General features: G+C 46.3%; 1 protein-coding gene across 2 annotated transcripts in view; it reads right to left on the bottom strand.

The window, feature by feature from the left end:
• COMMD1 (copper metabolism domain containing 1) overlaps nucleotides 1–20612 on the bottom strand; it is a 143316-nt gene that overhangs the window by 69879 nt on the left and 52825 nt on the right. Inside the window, exon 3 of one of the 2 annotated variants that reach the window (XM_075338043.1) lies at nucleotides 7882–7960. The exons of the other annotated variant lie outside the window; for it this stretch is intronic. Within the exon in view, the coding sequence (XP_075194158.1) occupies nucleotides 7882–7960 (79 nt within the window). The remainder of the gene's footprint in view (nucleotides 1–7881; nucleotides 7961–20612) is intronic. 2 annotated transcript variants of the gene reach the window in all.

Raw genomic sequence — 20612 nt, 5'->3', positions numbered from 1 at the left:
CCACTATGGAGATAGAGGCTGGGACGTCCGCAGGTAAGCCGCAGGAATGTTCGCAGGTTTACCGCAGCTATTTCGCTGTACTACCGCAGCTATTAAATAGCTGCGGATTCCATGAATAGCTGCGGGAAACCTGCGGCCGTACCTGTGGATATATCAGCAGGTGCGAGCTCCCGTGGGCACATAGCCTTAGTATGGTGTACTTAAAGAATTCTCCTTTACTAGTACAAGTGATCAGTTTATATAAACGTCACAAACAAAGGCCTTGTCCCTCTGAACTATAAACCAATAAGAACAATAGGGGCGTGAACAGAAATGTCAAACTTCCGCGCCCATCATTGTAAGGCCCATTCACACATCAGTGTTTTGTCGTCAGTCACAATCCGTTTTCTCGACGGATCCGTCGCAGATTGTGGCAAAACTGATGCGTTGGATCCAACTACCTGGGGGTTAAATAATAATTGGAGCATGCTCAGTTTAAAAAAATGGAGTTCGTCATTTGACAGATTACTAAAAGGATAACTGAAGTGAGCACCAATATGTATATATGTATACAGAGTGCAAGACAAAAAATACATAATAAAGATGAAGGCTGCACATCCAATAATTTGATAATGGTATAATGCTACAAGCATTCTGGCAATTGTAATGAAAATGCAATTTGCTAACTGAAAACTGAACATGTGAATAATGAAATGCATACCTGCCAAGACTATAAGGAAAAAAGAGATATTTAGCAATCACATTAATCAATGTAACTGAGCCCCAAAACCTCGCCAAGGTATATCTCTGTATTGGGGTCCCTAGCTCTTTGACCCTAACTCTGTGTCATCTTATTGCAATTAAAAACTGCTGTGTGTGTGGAGAGGGGTAACCAAGGACTTGCTTATATAGGAGATGGGAAAAAACATGCCCAAAAGGGGCCATGTTTAGTAGTATGAAGTTTTTTTTTCTGAATGTGCACACAGCTCCACCCCTTTTGGCCATGTTTTCTTCCATCTCCTATATAAGCAAGTTCTTGGTTACCCCTCTCCACACACACAGCAGTTTTTAATTGCAATGAGATAACACAGAGTAAGCGGGCTTTACACGCTACAACAAATCTAACGATGTGTCGGCGGGGTCACGTCGTAAGTGATGCACATCCGGCATAGTTAGTGGTGTTGTAGCATGTGACAGCTACGTGCGATTGAACGTAAAACTGTTCATCGCACGCACGTCGTTCAAAACCTAAAAATTGCATGTCGGGTTGTTCAATGTTCCCGAGGCAGCACACATCGCAGTGTGTGACACCCCAGGAACGATGAACAGACCTTACCTGCGTCCCGCATCTCCCGCCGGCAATGCGGAAGGAAGGAGGTGGGCGGGATATTTACATCGCGCTCATCTCCGCCCTTCCGCTTTTATTGGCCGGCTGCTGTCGCTGTGACGCCGAACGTCCCTCCCACTCTAGGAAGTGGATGATCGCCGCCCACATCGAGGTCGTATGGAAGGGTAAGTATGTGTGACGGCAATTAATCGTTTGTGCGACACGGTCAACAAATTAAACGTGTCGCACATACGATGGGTGCGGTTACGATCGCATACGATATCGTATGCAGAATTGAAAGGTATAAAGCAGGCTTTAGGGTCACAGAGCTAGGGACTCCAATATAGCGATATACCTTGGCGAGGTATTGGGGCTCTGTTACATTGATCGATGCGATTGTTAAATATCTCTTTTTTCCTAATAGTCTTGGCAGGTATGCATATCATTATTCACATGTTCACTCTTCAGTTAGCAAATTGCATTTTTTATTATAATTGTCAGAATGCTTGTAGCATTATACCATAATCAAATTATTGGATGTGCAGCCTTCATCTTTATTCATTTGACAAATTGCAATGCTTCCTGCGCCCATTGGCTTCCATTCTACCAAACGACGGACGGCGCTCTCCGTTTTTTCGACTTAGACAAAAAACGTTACTTTGTCCGTTGTCTCCGTCTGACGGACAAACAATTTTCAACTGATCTGTCGAACGACAGATGAAACGTGAGGCCATCTGCTGCAATCCGTCACTAATACAAGTTGAGAAGAAAAAAAACGGATACAGCGGCATCAGTCGCCGGATCTGTTTTTTTTTTTTCAAAATTCGACGGATTGTGACTGAAGGCACAAAACGGATGTGTAAAAGGGGCCTTAGCCGAGCCCTATGACATCAGTTATAAGACAAGTTGGACATTATGGGAACAAAATGGATTCTGGTCACTCACAACATCTAAACAAAAATTAAAAATCCTGTAGCCTGCTATGTCCTGTTGTGTACCAATAACTTTTTTGCAGTCTCATTAACATTACAGGATTACAATGACCGGTAACACCTTTATATATAGTAGATTAAACAAAATCTATCATCTTACATAGGTTATGTCACAACTCGCCTCCTCCCCCTCTCTACACAAAGCCCTGGATTGGAGAAGGACCATACAAAATCAATAAGGTCATAGCCAATCTATTACTTTTTTATATGTGCATAGATGGTTGCTTAAACGAACAAACAAACAAAAAAATCAACGATACATTGACGACTATCTTTTAAAATATTAGAGGAGATTAGGTTTAAACATTTTTCAATAGAAATGTATAAAAGCCTTAACTTTTTATTTTAGGGATTTCACATTTTTCTCATTTTCCAACTATACTTTTATAACTCATTACTACATATTTTATAGTTATGTAAAAATGCTCAGTAGCCATTTCTTTCTAATTAGGATTTTCAGGCATGTCTTAATACATGGGAATGCTCGTCTTAGATACTCAGTGTAAACAGGTCGCTAATCATCTAACGAACAAGTAACACTCCCGCTTAAAAATAGTCTTCAGCAGCACATCGTCCTGTGCAAACAAGACACGTGCTGCAGAGAACAAAGGCGGCCTATGCACACGGAACGATCGTACTATCGCAGGTCGGCTAGTCCAAATGCACCTGAAGAAACTGATCCAGTAGTAGCGCCAAACCATCAGCCAGGAGACCGATCCCGAGAGTACGAGACGTCAGGTCTGTCGTTTGAAGGAACACTCTCCTTGCTTACTGCCGGCCGGCATCGCCTTCCATTAGCTTCAAGTTTGTACCGTTTCTATCAATCGTTGCACAAAAGTAAAAATGACTGTCACAGTCGTTGTAGTCTCGGGGGTGCAGGGTACCGGGTGTCGGCCGATCAGACATTGAAGACGTATCCTAAGGACAGGCCATCAATGTCCAAGAAGTGGACAACCTCTTTACAGTAAGGCTGCTTTCACACTACATTTTTTAACATGGCTCATGAACGTTTTTTTTGCTGTAAAAGTGGATCCTGTTTTTACAAAGAAAAACGCATGCAAACGCATGTGTTATTTTGCAGGATCCGGTCACTTGAAGTTTATGGGCGAGCATTGTAGTCATGTGATCGGGAGTGAGGGGAACTGAATGTGACAGACTGGGAGCCGGCATCTGACAGCTGTGGAGGCTCGTAACCAAGGTAAACATCAGGTAACTAAGCAAAGTGCTTTGCTTGGATACCCGATATTTACCTTTGTTACGAGCGTCTGCAGCTGCTAGGAGCCGGGCTGCCTGCTCCCTGCACACGTAACCAAGGTAAACATCGGGTAACTAAGCGAAGCGCATTGCTTGGTTACCCGATATTTACCTTGGTTACGAGCGTCCGCCGCTCTCAGGCGGTGGAGAGAGGAGGGAGGGAGGGAGGAGGAGAGAGGGAGGGGGAGAGAGAGAGAGACTGATCACACCAGGCTGGTTTCTGGGCATGCTCAATAGAGCAAGCAGGATCCTGTCTATCAGCATGCCACCGTTCACATGCGTTTGCGCGCAGTATAGTCAGGATCCAGTGAAAAACAGTATTTGGACGCAGCTCAAAAACGCTACAAGTAGCGTTTTTGAAAAAAGTAAAAAAACTGCAAGTCGCTGGATTCTCACTATAACGCACGCAAACGCAGGTGAACACATGTTTACGCGAGTCCATTGAAAATGCATTGAAATGAAAACGCATTTGCACTGGATGAGTTTTTGTGTTAAACAAACGTTCATGACGCATGTTAAAAAAACGTAGTGTGAAAGCAGCCTAATATTTTTCAAAACATCTCAAATTATACAGTATGGAGTATGAGCGCAATCTGCATCAATGAGGTTATTAAATGGTTCTCTGAGAATTGTTCTGCCATGATGAATGTACTTGGGCACAGGAATCATCAAGATCCGCTGCTGGCAGCTCCCAATAATTACCGTATAATCTCCCAAATGTGCTCGATGGGAGACAAGTCCAGAGATGCCCCAGACCATGGTAGTACATTTAGGCCACAGAGGCTATTCACAATAACACGAGCAACATGTTGCCTGGTGTTGTCGTGTTGACATCTGGCTCTTTGGACACGTTGACACTCCATGCCAGCAGCGGATGTTGATGATTAGCAAGTACAAGTGCATTCAGCATGTACAGTAAGTGTGTATGTGGTGTTCATACCCAATACTGAATAAAAGCAAGAAGTCTTGAAAATTTTGTCTCCATTTTTCTCCTTTACATATTATTAACATGTCTATAGGTCAATGCTAAATAAATTATTTTTTTTATATATATATTACAGTACAGACCAAAAGTTTGGACACACCTTCTCATCTCTAGAACAACTGTTAAGAGGAGACTTTGTGCAGCAGCCTTCATGGTAAAATAGCTGCTAGGAAACCACTGCTAAGGACAGACAACAAGCAGAAGAGACTTGTTTGGGATAAAGAACATAGGAATGGACATTAGACCAGTGGAAATCTGTGCTTTGGTCTGATGAGTCCAAATTTGAGATCTTTGGATCTAACCACCGTGTCTTTGTAGAAAAGGTGAACGGATGGACTCTACATGGCTGGTTCCCACCGTGAAGCATGGAGGAGGAGGTGTGATGGTGTGGGGGTGCTTTCCTGGTGACACTGTTGGGGATTTATTCAAAATTGACGGCATACTAAACCAGCATGGCTACCACAGCATCTTGCAGCGATGTGCTATTCCATCCTGTTTGCGTTTAGACAATCATTTATTTTTCAACAGGACAATGACCCCAAACACACCTCCAGGCTGTGTAAGGGCTATTTGACTAAGAAGGAGAGTGATGGGGTGCTACGCCAGATGACCTGGTCTCCACAGTCACCAGACCTGAACCCAATCGAGATGGTTTGGGGTGAGCTGGACCGCACAGTGAAGGCAAAAGGGCCAACAAGTGCCAAGTATCTCTGGGAACTCCTTCAAAACGGTTGGAAAACCATTTCCGGTGACTACCTCTTGAAGCTCATCAAGAGAATGCCAAGAGTGTGCAAAGCAGTAAACAAAGCAAAAGGTGGCTACTTTGAAGAATCTAGAATATAAGACATATTTTCAGTTGTTTCACACTAAGTATTTCATTCCACATGTTTTAATTCATAGTTTTCATGCCTTCAATGTGAACCTATAATTTTTAGAGTCATGAAAATAAAGAAAACTCTTTGAATGAGGAGGTGTGTCCAAACATTTGGTTTGGACTAAATTTTATATATATTATGGGGGTTCCTGGGGTCCACCACCTTGTTTTGTACTTTGTACTGATGAGGGGTATTAACCCCTGAGCAGTTCTATCTATAAGTGGTCTGGGTCGTGGTGTTTCCGGCTCTGGAATAGAGAACGATCATGTTCCTTCTGGAGAAATCTCTGCATACTTTACACTTCTAGACTCTTTTTGCCATTTAACAGTTCTGTTAATAGTATCATATTTTGCACAAAAAACAACTTATAAAATTAAGCAGCCTATTAAATATTCATCATTTAGCTAAAATAACAGGACTGTAAAAAACTCATTAATGGGTTTCTTGTGTGAGCCGTCTGTAATGGCCACAATTCGGCTAATGTATTTCTTAGCGTTTAATGGCAGGAGAGCTTTTCCAATGGGAAAAAAAGAAACTGCAAAAATGGATGATTCCAAGTAAAAATGCATTGTTCAGCGATAATATCACAAGTGGACAGTACGCTGTCGGGGCTAATATCTTACAATAGGTCGAGTCAGGAGCAAAGTTCCACACTGGTAAAAATTGGGCCACACAGTCCCCATAGGGACCCGTTTAGCATATGTGAGAGTATATACTAAATGTAAAAAAGGAGGGGAGCCAGCACTGCTTATGAATGGCATGCAACAATGAAAAAATAAAAAGTGTAATATTCACAAATTCATTCCTACTGTAACAATTCAATGAGATTTTTTGCAAATAATTGATCAATGATTTGAGCCCCCCCTGCCCCGTCACAGCAAATCTCTAGAGGGGGGTCCCTACACTATATTTATTATTTATATATGTACCCTAAGGTCTCGTGTAATGCGCAGGACCGTATAAGAACACCACCTACCTGAGAAATGTCAGAACCGCTCCCATGCTGCAAGGACTGACAACTGCGAGTAAAAGGGCAGCCAAGGTGCCAGTGTGTGTGTGGCAGAACCACACACACCAGCACAATGTCAGGACTGGCCCCCACAGTGCCAGACCAGCAAACATGGATGAGGGCGGAACAGCCTCAAGGAGGTGGTGCTTAAATAATGATGCCTGTGGAACAAGGGGTGGTGGCTGTGTGTGAACAGGCACCAACGTAAATTTTGATGGCAACAGAAGGAATTTGCAAACCACACTGGGCGTGCACGGCATGGTGGCGGTCAACCACCGACCAGCTAAACGCAAAAGGAGGGGAGCCAGCACTGCTTATGAGTGGCACGCAACATTGAAAAAATAAAAAGTGTAATATTCACAAATTCATTCCTACTGTAACAATTCAATGCCGTGACGGGGCAGGGGGGGCTCAAATCATTGATCAATCATTTGCAAAAAATCTCATTGAATTGTTACAGTAGGAATGAATTTGTGAATATTACACTTTTTATTTCTTCATTGTTGCATGCCACTCATAAGCAGTGCTGGCTCCACTCCTCTTTGCATATACTAAGGCTGCGAACGCACTTTGCGTTCTCCTACTTGCAGTTCTAAACGCACGTTTTGGGCTTAATTGTTTTGACCAAAGTTGCCTTTTTCTGAACTTTAGCGCTGAAACTGCATGCGTATTTACCGTGTTTTAGATGCGTTTTCAGCGCTTTTTACCTGCTTTTCCACCTGCTTTTTGATAGATGCGTTTTCAGCGCTTTTTACCTGCTTTTCCACCTGCGTTTTGATAGATGCGTTTTGAACATCAAGACACTGCTAAATAAAGTTTAAATAGTCAAACAGAGAAAAAAATTGGAAAAAAAGAAACAAATCTATATTTTTGTGAAAAATAATGAAAATAGATTAGTTTAATGAAATTTTAGCGGTAATATGATATTTAATGGTAAAATAGCAATAATTTATTAAAATTCTTATTTTTAATTGTCGGACTAAGTGTGTGTGTAAAGGGACATATGAAATCATTATTTTGAAGTCCAAAACACATGTTTTTTGCACTGGAAAAGCAGGTAAAACGCAGGAATTTGCTGGAATCTTGGTTTTTGCCATTTCTCATTGACTTCAATGTTAGCAAAACGCACCCAAAATGGCAAAAACAATTACATGCTGCTTCTTTGAACGCATGGTTTTTGCCACAAAATATGCAAATTAAACGCAGCGTTTAAAAACAGGAAATCTGCTTTTACCATTGACTATAATGGAAAACCAAAACACATGCCATTTTGCATGAAAACGCCTGCAGCTCAAAACGCTGCGGAAACGCAGGAAAAAACGCAAAGTGCGTTCTCACCCTAAATGTGGTGTGAACAGACCCTGGATTTCTTGAAATAGATCCACATTACTTCCATAGCCGTGCCAGATCACAGCCTCCCTTAATACAGAAGAAGCTACAAGTGCACCGTTAGCACTCACCTGCCCCGCTCCAACAAGTCTGGTCCCGATATTTCGGGCGACCCCAAATTCCTGCTCTCAAGTGTGAACAATTGACTTCCTTTAAAAAAAAAAAAAAAAATGCAATTTCCTGATTACATTGGAAAGGGGGGGGGGGGGGGACTTAATTTTGTAACGTAAATGTATTTATTTTTTGCTAAAAACTAATTTTTGCAGTTGAGTTTCAAATCAAAACAAAAAATGTTGCCTCATTTTACTTTAACGAGCTTTTTGCTTCTCTGCACAGTCAACTATGATATAGTTTGTGGTCAATAAAAGGAGGAGTTCAGGAAAAGAATAAGAAAAAAAAAAAGTTACAAATTCTGACTGATAATCAGCTCACTAACAGAGTCTCAGTTAACTCATCCTGCAACCAATGAGAAACAGTGCAACACAAAGGCTATAGAAAGTAAACACTGCAACATTTTTAAACAAACCTAATCAGCTCCTTTAACTAGTTCGCGGATACGATTTAATGCATAAAAGTAAACTGAGACATCGGATACCCTTCTTCTGTGCCCCGTTGTCATGAACCTGACATTTTATTGTGATATCACAATGCTGTGTAAATGTCCGCTAAAGCAGTCCGCATAGTCGCATTTATAATCACAAACTTGCACAGCCATCTCATTTAACTCAGGGAACGTCATAGACTATGTTTTGAGGGGCAAATTTAACCCCGCGCTTTACAGTTATACGCAAAAAAAAAAAAACCTGCTTGCATTAAAGTCAATGGAGCTGGGAGGTACAGGTCATTAATAGAAAGTGAGATTGGTTGCTAAAGGACATTCTTAGTATAAGAAGCTTATGTGTGAGGTAATATGATATGATAGAGACAGCGGCAGACAGAGGGAAGGCGGCAGACAGAGGGAAGGCGGCAGACAGAGGGAAGGCGGCAGACAGAGGGAAGGCGGCAGACAGAGGGAAGGCGGCAGACAGAGGGAAGGCGGCAGACAGAGGGAAGGCGGCAGACAGAGGGAAGGCGGCAGACAGAGGGAAGGCGGCAGACAGAGGGAAGGCGGCAGACAGAGGGAAGGCGGCAGACAGAGGGATGGCGGCAGACAGAGGGATGGCGGCAGACAGAGGGATGGCGGCAGACAGAGGGATGGCGGCAGACAGAGGGATGGCGGCAGACAGAGGGATGGCGGCAGACAGAGGGATGGCGGCAGACAGAGGGATGGCGGCAGACAGAGGGATGGCGGCAGACAGAGGGATGGCGGCAGACAGAGGGATGGCGGCAGACAGAGGGAAGGCGGCAGACAGAGGGAAGGCGGCAGACAGAGGGAAGGCGGCAGACAGAGGGAAGGCGGCAGACAGAGGGAAGGCGGCAGACAGAGGGAAGGCGGCAGACAGAGGGAAGGCGGCAGACAGAGGGAAGGCGGCAGACAGAGGGAAGGCGGCAGACAGAGGGATGGCGGCAGACAGAGGGATGGCGGCAGACAGAGGGAAAGCGGCAGACAGAGGGAAAGCGGCAGACAGAGGGAAAGCGGCAGACAGAGGGAAAGCGGCAGACAGAGGGAAAGCGGCAGACAGAGGGAAAGCGGCAGACAGAGGGAAAGCGGCAGACAGAGGGAAAGCGGCAGACAGAGGGAAAGAAACAAAGTAAGTCAGAGAAAGAGACAAACAGTGAGACAGACAGAGGGAAAGGCAGACAGGGAGAGAGACTGATAGAGAGACAGAAGAAAGAGTGATAGCGAGAGAGAGATAGGGAAAGAGACAGACAGAGCGGGAGAGTGAGAGAGTGGGACAGACAGTTACTATTCTGGGCAATGTCGGGGACTACAGCTAGTACATATTGTGAGGCAGTGACAGGGGTAATATTTGAAGACCGCTATGTGTCCCCCAGAATGTGTCTGGAAACCCTCTGAGTTTGCTATAGCTATTACTGGGAGTATAGCACAAAGGGTAACAGGGAGACAGATCCCTCCTCCCAGTCCAGGTTTTGTAGCAATCCTCATGTCCGGCATTTTCGTTTAAATCATGCAGAGCACAGCAGGGTGTGTCTCAGTTGAGAGCCACGCTTGGTGAAGCTAACACATGCAGTGTGAGCTGGGCTGGCTCTGTGTGGAGTGAACACAGGCCAAGAGTGTGAGTCTAGGAGAACCTTACACAGATCCCTGCGGTTAACGGGGTCCTAAGGTAACAAGACTTTTTGATGCAAAGAATTTGTCTATATGCACCGGCTGTGATCCGGAAGAGACTTTGACTGTGGGAAATTGGATCTATTTATGCTGCAACAATAAATAGACTGTTGGTGTGAACACGCTGCTGCCTCACGTTTTTGCCCAAACAACGCTGCTACCTCACATTATGGTGGAGAATGCGGGCATGGCAGCCTGGTTGCTAAGGGCAATGGCCTAAGAGGTACTTACCCGGGAAAAAAAAATTTTTTTTTTTTTACTGACTGTTTGCGGTGGATCGGCGGGTCCACGAAGCCTGCAGGCGTTGCAGCCTGGTTGCTAGGGGCAACAACCCAGTTTTCACATGTTTATGATCAAGCCTGCAAAGTTACAGTTTACCTCAGCAGCCACTATGGAGGATCTTGTAAAGCAGCTGGCCCAGTCTACTGCTCAACTACAGCAGGTTTTTGCACAAACCAGTGCACAGCAGCAACAAGCTAATGCTCAGCACCAGCGGGCGTTAGTTCAGCAACAGGAGACAAACAGCTTGTTGACTAAGCAGCTTTCTGCTCTGCGAGAAGCGCTCCCAGCGGTAACTCCAGGTCATCCAGTCCTTCCTGCGGCCCAGGACAGAGTAAGGGCGGCACTTACGAAGATGAGTGCAGAGGACGACCCAGAAGCCTTTCTCTTCGTGTTTGAGAGGACCGCTGAGCGAGAGAAATTGTCTACCGACCGTTGGACTGATGTCGTGGCCCCGTTCTTGGTAGGTGAACCCCAAAAAGCCTACCTGGATCTCAGCACGGAGGATGCCAAGGACTATGGCATACTGAAAGGTGAGATCCTTGCACGAATGGGGGTTAACACTTATCTCCGGGCCCAACGAGTGAACCAGTGGTCCTTTGAGGAGGGAAAACCTGCACGCTCACAGGCCCATGTCTTACTGGACCTTGTAAAAAAATGGCTGCAGCCGGAGACCTTGAACCCCGGACAGATGATTGAGCGGGTGGTGATTGAACGGTTTGTGCGGACTTTGCCAGCCCCCATTCAACGGTGGGTGGGACAGGGGGACCCCGGTACCCTAGACCAGCTAGTGAATTTGGTGGAACGCTACACAGCTACCCAGGAGTTGGTCCGGGACTCTGCTTCACGGCGGGCACTCCGTAGGGATACGCCCCCTTCACAGTTGGTAAAAGACTCCCGTCCCTCCTCGGGTGCTGCCCAGTCTTCAGCCCTGGCAGAGAGTAAACCCCAGACTAAGGTCAGCCGGAGTCCCGGTTCCCCAAAGTCAGACACCCGAAACAGGGACACCTCTGCTGTTATGTGCTGGCGGTGCCATCAGCTCGGGCATGTGATGGCACAGTGCCCACTCACATCAGAACCTATGGACTGCCGGTACGCTCGCCGGGTATCAATGTATGCTCATACTGTTTGTACCGCAAGCACTGTTACTATGGGGGAGGAGCCCCATCTCTGCAAAGTACGTGTTAATGGCTATACAGCAGAGGCTTTGTTGGACTCAGGAAGTGTAGTGACTCTTGTACATGCCTCCTTGGTCTTCGGGGAAAACCCTACGGGACATAAAGTAGGGGTACTTTGTATTCATGGAGACCTACGTGAATACCCTATGGAAAGGGTCACCATTGCTACCTCGTGTGGAGAGGTTCAACATGAAGTGGGGGTGATGAAAAGACTTCCATATGCTGTTATTTTGGGAAGAGACTTGCCCCTGTTCTGGACATTATGTGGGAGGCGACCTAGCCCTCCGAGGTGTATGATTGAACCAGGCCCTGAGCCGGACGATCCCGACTCAGGGATACCTGCCGTAGGGGTCACCAGTATAGGGACAGAGTGTAACCCTGCCAGGTTTCCCCTAGAGGTAATGACAGGAGAGGTTGAGCCACCCGAGGCAATCCCGGAGTTGAACGTGTCTCCAGATAATTTCGGAACAGCACAGCTCCGGGACCCCACATTGGCTCCTGGACGTGGAAATGTACAGGTAATTGATGGGGTACCCCAGCGGCCTGGTGCCAGGCTGGAAACTCCCTACATGGCTCTAAAGCGAGAGTTGCTCTATCGGGTTGATACAATCCGGGGGGAAATAGTGGAACAGTTGGTGGTCCCTCAGCCGTACCGCCGTCAGACCTAGGTGAAGAGAAAACGCGGGAACGCATGTTTCAGCGGTTTTACTGGCCAGGGGTCGGCGCAGAAATTAAGAGGTTCTGTGAGTCCTTCCCAGTTTGTCAGTTGACCGCACCAACGCACCGTTTCCGTAGTCCTCTGATACCTTTACCCATTATAGAGGTGCCTTTTGAGCGGATTGCTATGGATCTGATCGGACCCATTGTAAAATCAGCCCGTGGTCACCAGCACATCCTGGTAGTGATGGATTACGCGACACGTTATCCGGAGGCCATTCCACTACGTCACACCTCGGCGAGGCTTATTGCTCGGGAGTTGTTTGCTATGTTCTGTCGCGTGGGGTTACCCAAAGAAATCCTGACCGATCAGGGCACTCCCTTTATGTCTAAAATTACAAAGGAACTGTGCAAACTCCTCCAGATCAAGCAGCTACGCACGTCAGTGTACCATCCCCAGACTGATGCTCTAGTGGAACGTTTTAATAAAACTCTAAAGGCTATGTTGAAAAAGGGGGTCTCCAAAGAGGGGAAAGATTGGGACATGTTATTGCCCTATTTAATGTTCGCTATCCGCGAGGTCCCACAATCGTCCACCGGGTTCTCGCCATTTGAGTTACTGTATGGCAGACATCCGCGGGGACTGCTGGATATAGTTAAGGAAACTTGGGAACAGGAGCCCACCCCTCACAAAAGCACAGTGGAATACGTTATGGGTATGCAGGATCGTATCACGGCAATAATGGCCATTGTTAAAGAGCATTTGCTGGATGCTCAGGCAGCCCAAAGTACTCAGTATAATAGAAAGGCCTCCATCAGGTCTTTTAAACCGGGAGATTGTGTCTTAGTCCTAATACCTACTGCAGAAAGTAAGTTCTTAGCCAAATGGCAAGGTCCCTATGAGATCCGGGAGAAAGTGGGGGAAGTAAACTATAAGGTGTATCAGCCAGGTAGAAGAAAACCAGAGCAAATCTACCATGTAAACCTGCTGAAGGCATGGAAAGACAGGGAATGTATGGTGGCTGACGCAACGTTGGACCTAACCTTTTCAGGTGCCTTGACAACAACAAAGGAGGAGTCCCCTGATGATGAATTGGGAGTGAGGATAGGGGATTCTCTCTCAAAACAGCAGAGACGGGAGTCTCGGAGGTTAGTGCAGCGGAATACGGATGTGTTCTCAAGCCTACCAGGCCGAACAACCGTAATCCACCATGATATTGTCACCGAGCCTCAAGTAAGGGTACGCCTGAGGCCATACCGGGTACCAGAGGCTCGTAGGCAAGCCATTGCGGAGGAGGTAAAAAAGATGCTCCAACTAGGGGTTATTGAAAAATCCACGAGCGAATGGGCCAGTCCCATTGTGCTGATCCCGAAACCAGACGGTTCTTTAAGATTCTGTAATGACTTCCGAAAGTTAAATGAGGTTTCGAAATTTGATATGTATCCCATGCCCAGGGTCGACGAGCTGATAGAGAGACTGGGACGGACCCAGTACTTCACGACTCTCGATCTCACTAAAGGTTACTGGCAGGTGCCGCTGACAGAGGCGGCAAAAGAAAAGACCGCTTTTGTCACGCCAGGGGGGCTCTATCACTATGTCGTCTTGCCATTTGGTTTACATGGGGCTCCGGCCACGTTTCAGAGATTAATGGACATAGTGTTAGAACCCCATCAACCATATGCCTCCGCATATTTGGATGACATCATCATCATCTATAGCAGTGACTGGAGCACCCACTTATCTCAGGTACAAGCGGTAGTGGATTCGCTCAGAGCTGCTGGTCTGACGGCGAATCCAAGCAAATGTGCTATGGGTCTCAAAGAAGCCCGTTACTTGGGGTATGTGATAGGCCAAGGGGTTATCAAGCCACAAGTAAACAAAATCGAAGCCATTCAAAACTGGCCTCGTCCCCTTACCACAAAACAGGTAAGAGCCTTTCTGGGTATAATGGGGTATTACCGACGATTCATACCCAATTTTGCTGGAAGGTCGGCGCCTTTGTCCGATCTTTTAAAAGGGAAGAAGTCGGTCATGGTCCACTGGAATACACAAGCAGAGGAAGCCTTTCAGGTGCTAAAGGTAGTCCTATGTGGTCAGCCTGTCCTTGTCAACCCTGACTTTCAAAAGGAGTTTATAGTACAGGCAGATGCCTCTGAGGTGGGTCTGGGTGCAGTTCTGTCCCAGGAGGTAGATGGAGAAGAACACCCGGTCACCTATTTGAGTAGAAAACTCACCCCGGCAGAGAAGAACTATAGCATAGTGGAGAAGGAGTGCCTGGCCATAAAATGGGCTCTGGAATCCCTACGCTACTACCTGCTGGGGCGACACTTTCGCCTGGTGACAGACCACTCCCCTTTGGTCTGGATGAGGAATGCTAAGGAGAGAAATGCTAGAGTCACCAGGTGGTTTCTCTCCTTGCAGAACTTTCCCTTTTCTGTGGAACACCGGGCTGGTAGGTTGCAGGGCAATGTGGATGCCCTGTCCAGAGGTCCCTGTATGTTGGCAAAAGTTCAACCCCGCCCGTTTGAACTGAGGGGGGGGGGATATGTGAGGCAGTGACAGTGGTAATATTTGAAGACCGCTATGTGTCCCCCAGAATGTGTCTGGAAACCCTCTGAGTTTGCTATAGCTATTACTGGGAGTATAGCACAAAGGGTAACAGGGAGACAGATCCCTCCTCCCAGTCCAGGTTTTGTAGCAATCCTCATGTCCGGCATTTTCGTTTAAATCATGCAGAGCACAGCAGGGTGTGTCTCAGTTGAGAGCCAGGCTTGGTGAAGCTAACACATGCTGTGTGAGCTGGGCTGGCTATGTGTGGAGTGAACACAGGCCAAGAGTGTGAGCCTAGGAGAACCTTACACAGATCCCTGCGGTTAACGGGGTCCTAAGGTAACAAGACTTTTTTAAGCAAAGAATTTGTCTATATGCACCGGCTGTGATCCGGAAGAGACTTTGACAGTGGGAAATTGGATCTATTTATGCTGCAACAATAAATAGACTGTTGGTGTGAACACGCTGCTGCCTCACGTTTTTGCCCAAACAACGCTGCTACCTCACAATATATTTATTTATATTTTTTCCTTTACTATATTTTGATTGGAAAGTGACTAATTTAGTACTGCACTTCTCATATTGGCCAGTAGGGGTCAGCCTTACAGGTTACACACCAGATTGGTAAAGTAGAGTGTCTCAATTTACAGCCTGCAGCAAAGCTGAAAATATGTGCAGTAAATCTGCTTAGACATCACAGGTGACAGTAAAATGTTATAATGTCCCTTCAGCAGATTTTTGAAGAAAAGTTTCAGGCATCTATAACAAACCTGTCACGGAAGATGAAATGATTAATACTATATAGCAAACTGGCTTTTGACCTACTTCTGCCTCCCACACATTACAAGACTGACAGTAGTAGTCCCCTCCACCCGCCCCCCGGACATGGCCTTTCTGCTCTTCTTTGATAATAAAGGTCACATACAATTATGTACAGTAAGGTTTCTACAACGTGAAGCAAAAATCCCCCTCCAAAAAAAAGAAAAAAAAAATGTAAAAGTGATCCCCTGTTCTAGGTGGTGAGTCACCTACTATCTGAGTCATCGTGGAATTAATTCTCTACATTACGCCTCAACTGGCATAAACACGGAGAGCGCAGAATGAATGGCCTCGCCTGTGTAGTCAATGTGGAAACTGTTTTCCAGAAAAACAACTTGGGACGTGAAGTGAAGCTTGTTCCGCTGCCAAGGCTCACAGACCTCTACCTGCAAAACACGTACCTAGATCACGCCACGGTCCACAGGGTGACCCCTCCATGGTTTCTCTATGCTTCTTCATTGATCACTGTGATAAGTAGATGAACCTCAAGGAATTGGTCAGCAATTAGGAACCATATTCTTAGATTTTTTATAACTTCTAAACACTTCTATTTTTAAAAAATGTAAAAAGTGTTTTGCAATTTAATAGGGGCCTCGGGGTCTCTGGGGCATTATTAGCCCTGCTCCTGGACGCACATTCACTCTCCATAGTGGAGGCGGCTGCCCTAGAGGACAATGTCCTGACACCGGCTTACAGGAACCTGCCTTGTCTAAGGGGCAACATGCAAGATCTTTTACTTTCTGGGTGGGAGAGGATATGCAAATAAAAATCCTTACCCAGCTTCTTAATATCTACAGCCAGCCTACAGTCTTAAAATGCCGGCATATTGCTCAGCAGTGAGGTTTTACAACGTCATTACAGGGTCACCAGCTTCAGGAATGGTGAGACAGCTGTCACAGATTGCTCGACTCTCCATAGAGATGTGCTCCTCATCCGTCCCCAGCTCAAGCACCGATCGGCACATCTTTCCTCAGCTACACCCAGCTCGCTTTGCCCCCATGTTCGTCAGGTTACTCTAGTTATCTGGCACGCAACCATGAAAGCATCTGGTAGGACGTCAATGTATAGCTCAGGTGGCTTTGCAATGCTTAAAAGGAGTTGTCCGACATTAGCTTAACAAACATTTTTGAGTTTATCTGTCCTGTATTGTCATATAAAACACCCCTACATTGTTATTTTTTGTTTTCTATCTTTTGTTCCTCTTGAACTATGACTTTATTCTCTGCAACTCTTTGTTTACATTCAGCTCCAGCAAACTGACCTCTTCCTGTGCCACACCTCCCAGCCTCAGTGTCCAGCACCTCCCCCTGCCAGCCTCGCCCTCTGCCCGCCCCCTGCACACACATTCCCTGTCAGTATTCTGCCCCAGCACCTGACCTGTTATCACTACAGCATTGCAAATAACAGCCCCACATCGGGCTCTGCACCCCACACCACATAGGGCTCTGCATCACACACACATCGGACTCTGCACCGCACACACATATATGGCTCTGCACTGCACACACACACATATGGCTCTGCATCACACACACATCGGACTCTGCACCGCACACACACACACACACACACACACACACACACACACATGGCTCTGCACCGCAGCACACACTGCGCTCTGTACCGACCCCCCCAACCCCCATAGGGAACACATGTAGGGAGTACATACTCACCCGTCCTCGGCGCTCCTGCACGTTTGCACGCTGTCTGTGCTCTGGACATATCAGCACAGTAGTGACGTCACCGCTGTGCTGAAGAAAGCACAGACAGCGGGACAGTGATGAGAAGCAGCGCTGCGCTCCCTCTCATCAGCGCTTTCAAATATATCGGCATCTGTGATGCCGGTACATTTGAATGTGTGATCCTGAGCAGGGGGCCGGTGCTGGCGCTGACACCACGGCAGCCGCCGCCAGGCCCCTCCCCCAGGTGACGGACCCCACAGCAGTGCAGGGGGAGGTTGTGGGGAGAGTACGGGGTGCGGGGGAATGTGTGGGAGGGTGCAGGGAAGGGGGCGGGGACTCCACGCACTGTACAGCCCAGCAGGAAGGAGACATGCTGTTCACAGATTTGCATGTCAACATGGTCCTGCCCATGTTGACATGAAATGACCGGAAGCAGCAAAATCGCGGCAGGAGCGGTCACATGACCACTCTGAGCCGGGGGAGAGTGGCTGACAGCAGGGCAAGTAAATGGTCTCTATCTACTTACCTGCCCCAATGTAGCCCAATAGGGAAGTAATAAAAAAAAAAGTCAAAATAAGCTGGATAACCCCTTTAAAGGGAACCTGTCACCAGGATTTTCCCTTATGAGTTGTGGCCACCACCAGTGAGCCCTTATATACAGCATTCCAGAATACTGTATATAAGAGCCCAGGCCGCTCTGTACAACGTCAAAAACACCCTTTATAATACTCACCTAAGGTGTGGTCTGGTCCGATAGGTGTTGCTGGTCTCGGTCCGGCGCCTCCTCCATCTTGTGCGATCGCCGTCCTCCTGCCCAGCCCCATGTGTATGACGCATCCTGCATCATTCACAGAGAGGCCACCATTGCACTCCTGTTAGGTGCACTTTGATCTGCCCAGGCACGAGGAAAGGTCAAAGACCGCCTGCATCTGTACTACAGTTCTTTGATTTGCCCTCAGCCGGGCAGATCAAAGTGCACCTATGCAGGAGTGCAATGGCAGCCTCTGTGTGAATGACGCAGGACGTGTCATTCACATGGGGCTGGGCATGTGGACGGCGATCCCACAAGATGGAGGAGGCACCGGACTGAGACCATCAACACCCATCTGAGTGTGCTTCTCCCTAGGTGAGTATTATAAAAGGAGTTTTTTACGTTCTACAGAACGGTTTGGGCATCTATATACAGTATTCTGGAACGCTGTATATAAGGGCTCACTGGTGGTGGCCGCAGCTTTTAAGGGAAAAACCTGATGACAGGTTCCCTTAAAGTATAGAGTTGGGAACGCAGGTTGCCTATACATTGGTGCCTGCTGATAATCCCTTTACCAAACCAGTTCTGCTGTTCTTGGGTGCTTTCTGCAAATCAGCTATTAGTCCAATGTGCTCAGCTCTGCTGTCCGCACACTCACTCTGCTATTCCAAGGCGTATGAGACTTACAACTCCTACTCATTATACAAGACAGTAAATCCAGCTCTACTGATCAATGCGGCTGCTCACCTTCAACCACTTCCCCCTTCCATCACTTCTCCCCTCCCCACCCCAAATAAAGAAGTGGTTAATAATCTTATGGCTGCAATATGAGGGAGATGAAAAGGGAAAAAGAAAAAAAAAAAAAAAAAGACCATTGCTAATCCAAACCATTGTTTCTAGCCCTCACCCTACTATAAAAAATAACAAACAAAAAAAAAACCTGATATATGAAAAATTCTGCAGAGAGAGAACATAATTTAAAATTTTAGTGAAACTTTTTTTTTTCCCCCCACCCACAATGGTAAGAAAAGATCTGCATATTTTTCTCCTCCCCATCTCATTGATCTTGGTAGAAATAAAATATAAGTATAAAAATGACAAAAATTGAGACCCAAAAAAAAAAAAAAGTAAGTATTTGAATAAGCAAACTACAAAAACAAAAAAGCTCTTACAACAGAATGTAGAAAAAAAAAAAGTTTTTAAAGTAACCCAACGTCATTTTCTTTATCTCTTTGCTTTACAACTGGTGTAGAGAGAAGACACAGAGACAATGCTTTCGATAAGAAAAAGATGGCAAGAAAAAAGCGGACCTTGTCGCAAACATAAATAGCCCTTGAAAACAGGGGAAAAAAAATCCCTTTGAAAATCCCTTCTTAGAATGGCGTCTCCAACTCCAGTAATTATGACTGCTGCATTCCGAATACTTGATTAAGGGAATCTGTCACATATTTTTTGCCCTATACACTGCGGCCACCACCAGTGGGGTCTTATATATAGCATTCTAACATACTGTATTTAACAGGCCAGGCCGCTGGGTAGAACATAAAAAACACTAATACTTACCTAAACCGGTCGCTGCAGTGGATGTGGCTCAAATGGGCGTCTTTATCCTTCGGTGACGGCACCTCCTCTTTGACCATCTTCGTCCTCCTTCTGAAGCCTGTGGGCATGACGCATCTACGTCATACACACACGCCGATCCCGCGCAGGCGCACTACAATACTTTGATCTGCCCTGCTAAGGACCTGAATGCCGGCGAGTGTGTATGACGCCGGACGCATCAAGCACCGCAGCTTCAGAAGATGGAGGACGAAGATCGCCGAAAAAGGAGGCACCGAAGGACGAAGACGCCCATTTGACCCACATCCACCGCAATGACCGGTTTAGGCGAGTATTATAAAGTGTTTATGTTATACACAGCGGCCTGGGCTCTTATATACAGTTGTTAGAATGCTGTGTATAAGAGCCCACTGGTGGTGGCCACGGCTTATAGGGCAAAAAAATGGCGACAGGTTCCCTTTAAGCTAACTATGTGAATTCATAGTTTGTAGATAGAGAACTTCTGGCAGGGGCGATATTTAAAAAAATAAAAGCAAATTAATATTTTTTTATCATATAAATACATTGGCCAGGTGAGTCCACCAAAGCAGGAGGAGATCGGACTTATTGACTCTGCTTGAGAAGGGGGCAATGGTCATCCCTTTCTTGACCAAACATCTTATTTAGGATATTTGTAGGTACATTTTCCTCTAAGACACCAGAACTTTTCCATTATTGCCCATCGGTGTCAGGCTTCAGTTGACAGCCAAATGACTAAAGGTTTACATTCCCATTTTTCACTCATCTTCCCCGCAGCCTGAGGAGTCTCTATCATCAGCGGTCATGTGCCGGCCTCCTGAATGGGCTGTAGAGAACGCGGCAGTCTGCAAAAGGATTAATAAGAGATCTGAAACCCATACGTTTGACAGGTTCACGAAGGCCTCCAAGAAGCAGGATAGAAATAACATTTTCGGGATGAACCGCCTTGTCTGTGAATGAACGCTTATTTCACAAGAACATTCACGACTGTGTAACAATCCATAAGAATTGGCTCCGAAGCAAGAGACCTTCGTCTTAAAGGGAACCTGTCACCACTTTTTCGGCCTATGAGCTGCG

The sequence above is a fragment of the Anomaloglossus baeobatrachus genome, chromosome 3, assembly GCF_048569485.1.
Source record: "Anomaloglossus baeobatrachus isolate aAnoBae1 chromosome 3, aAnoBae1.hap1, whole genome shotgun sequence".
Lineage (NCBI taxonomy): Eukaryota > Metazoa > Chordata > Amphibia > Anura > Aromobatidae > Anomaloglossus > Anomaloglossus baeobatrachus.
This window is presented reverse-complemented; position numbering and strand designations above follow the sequence as displayed.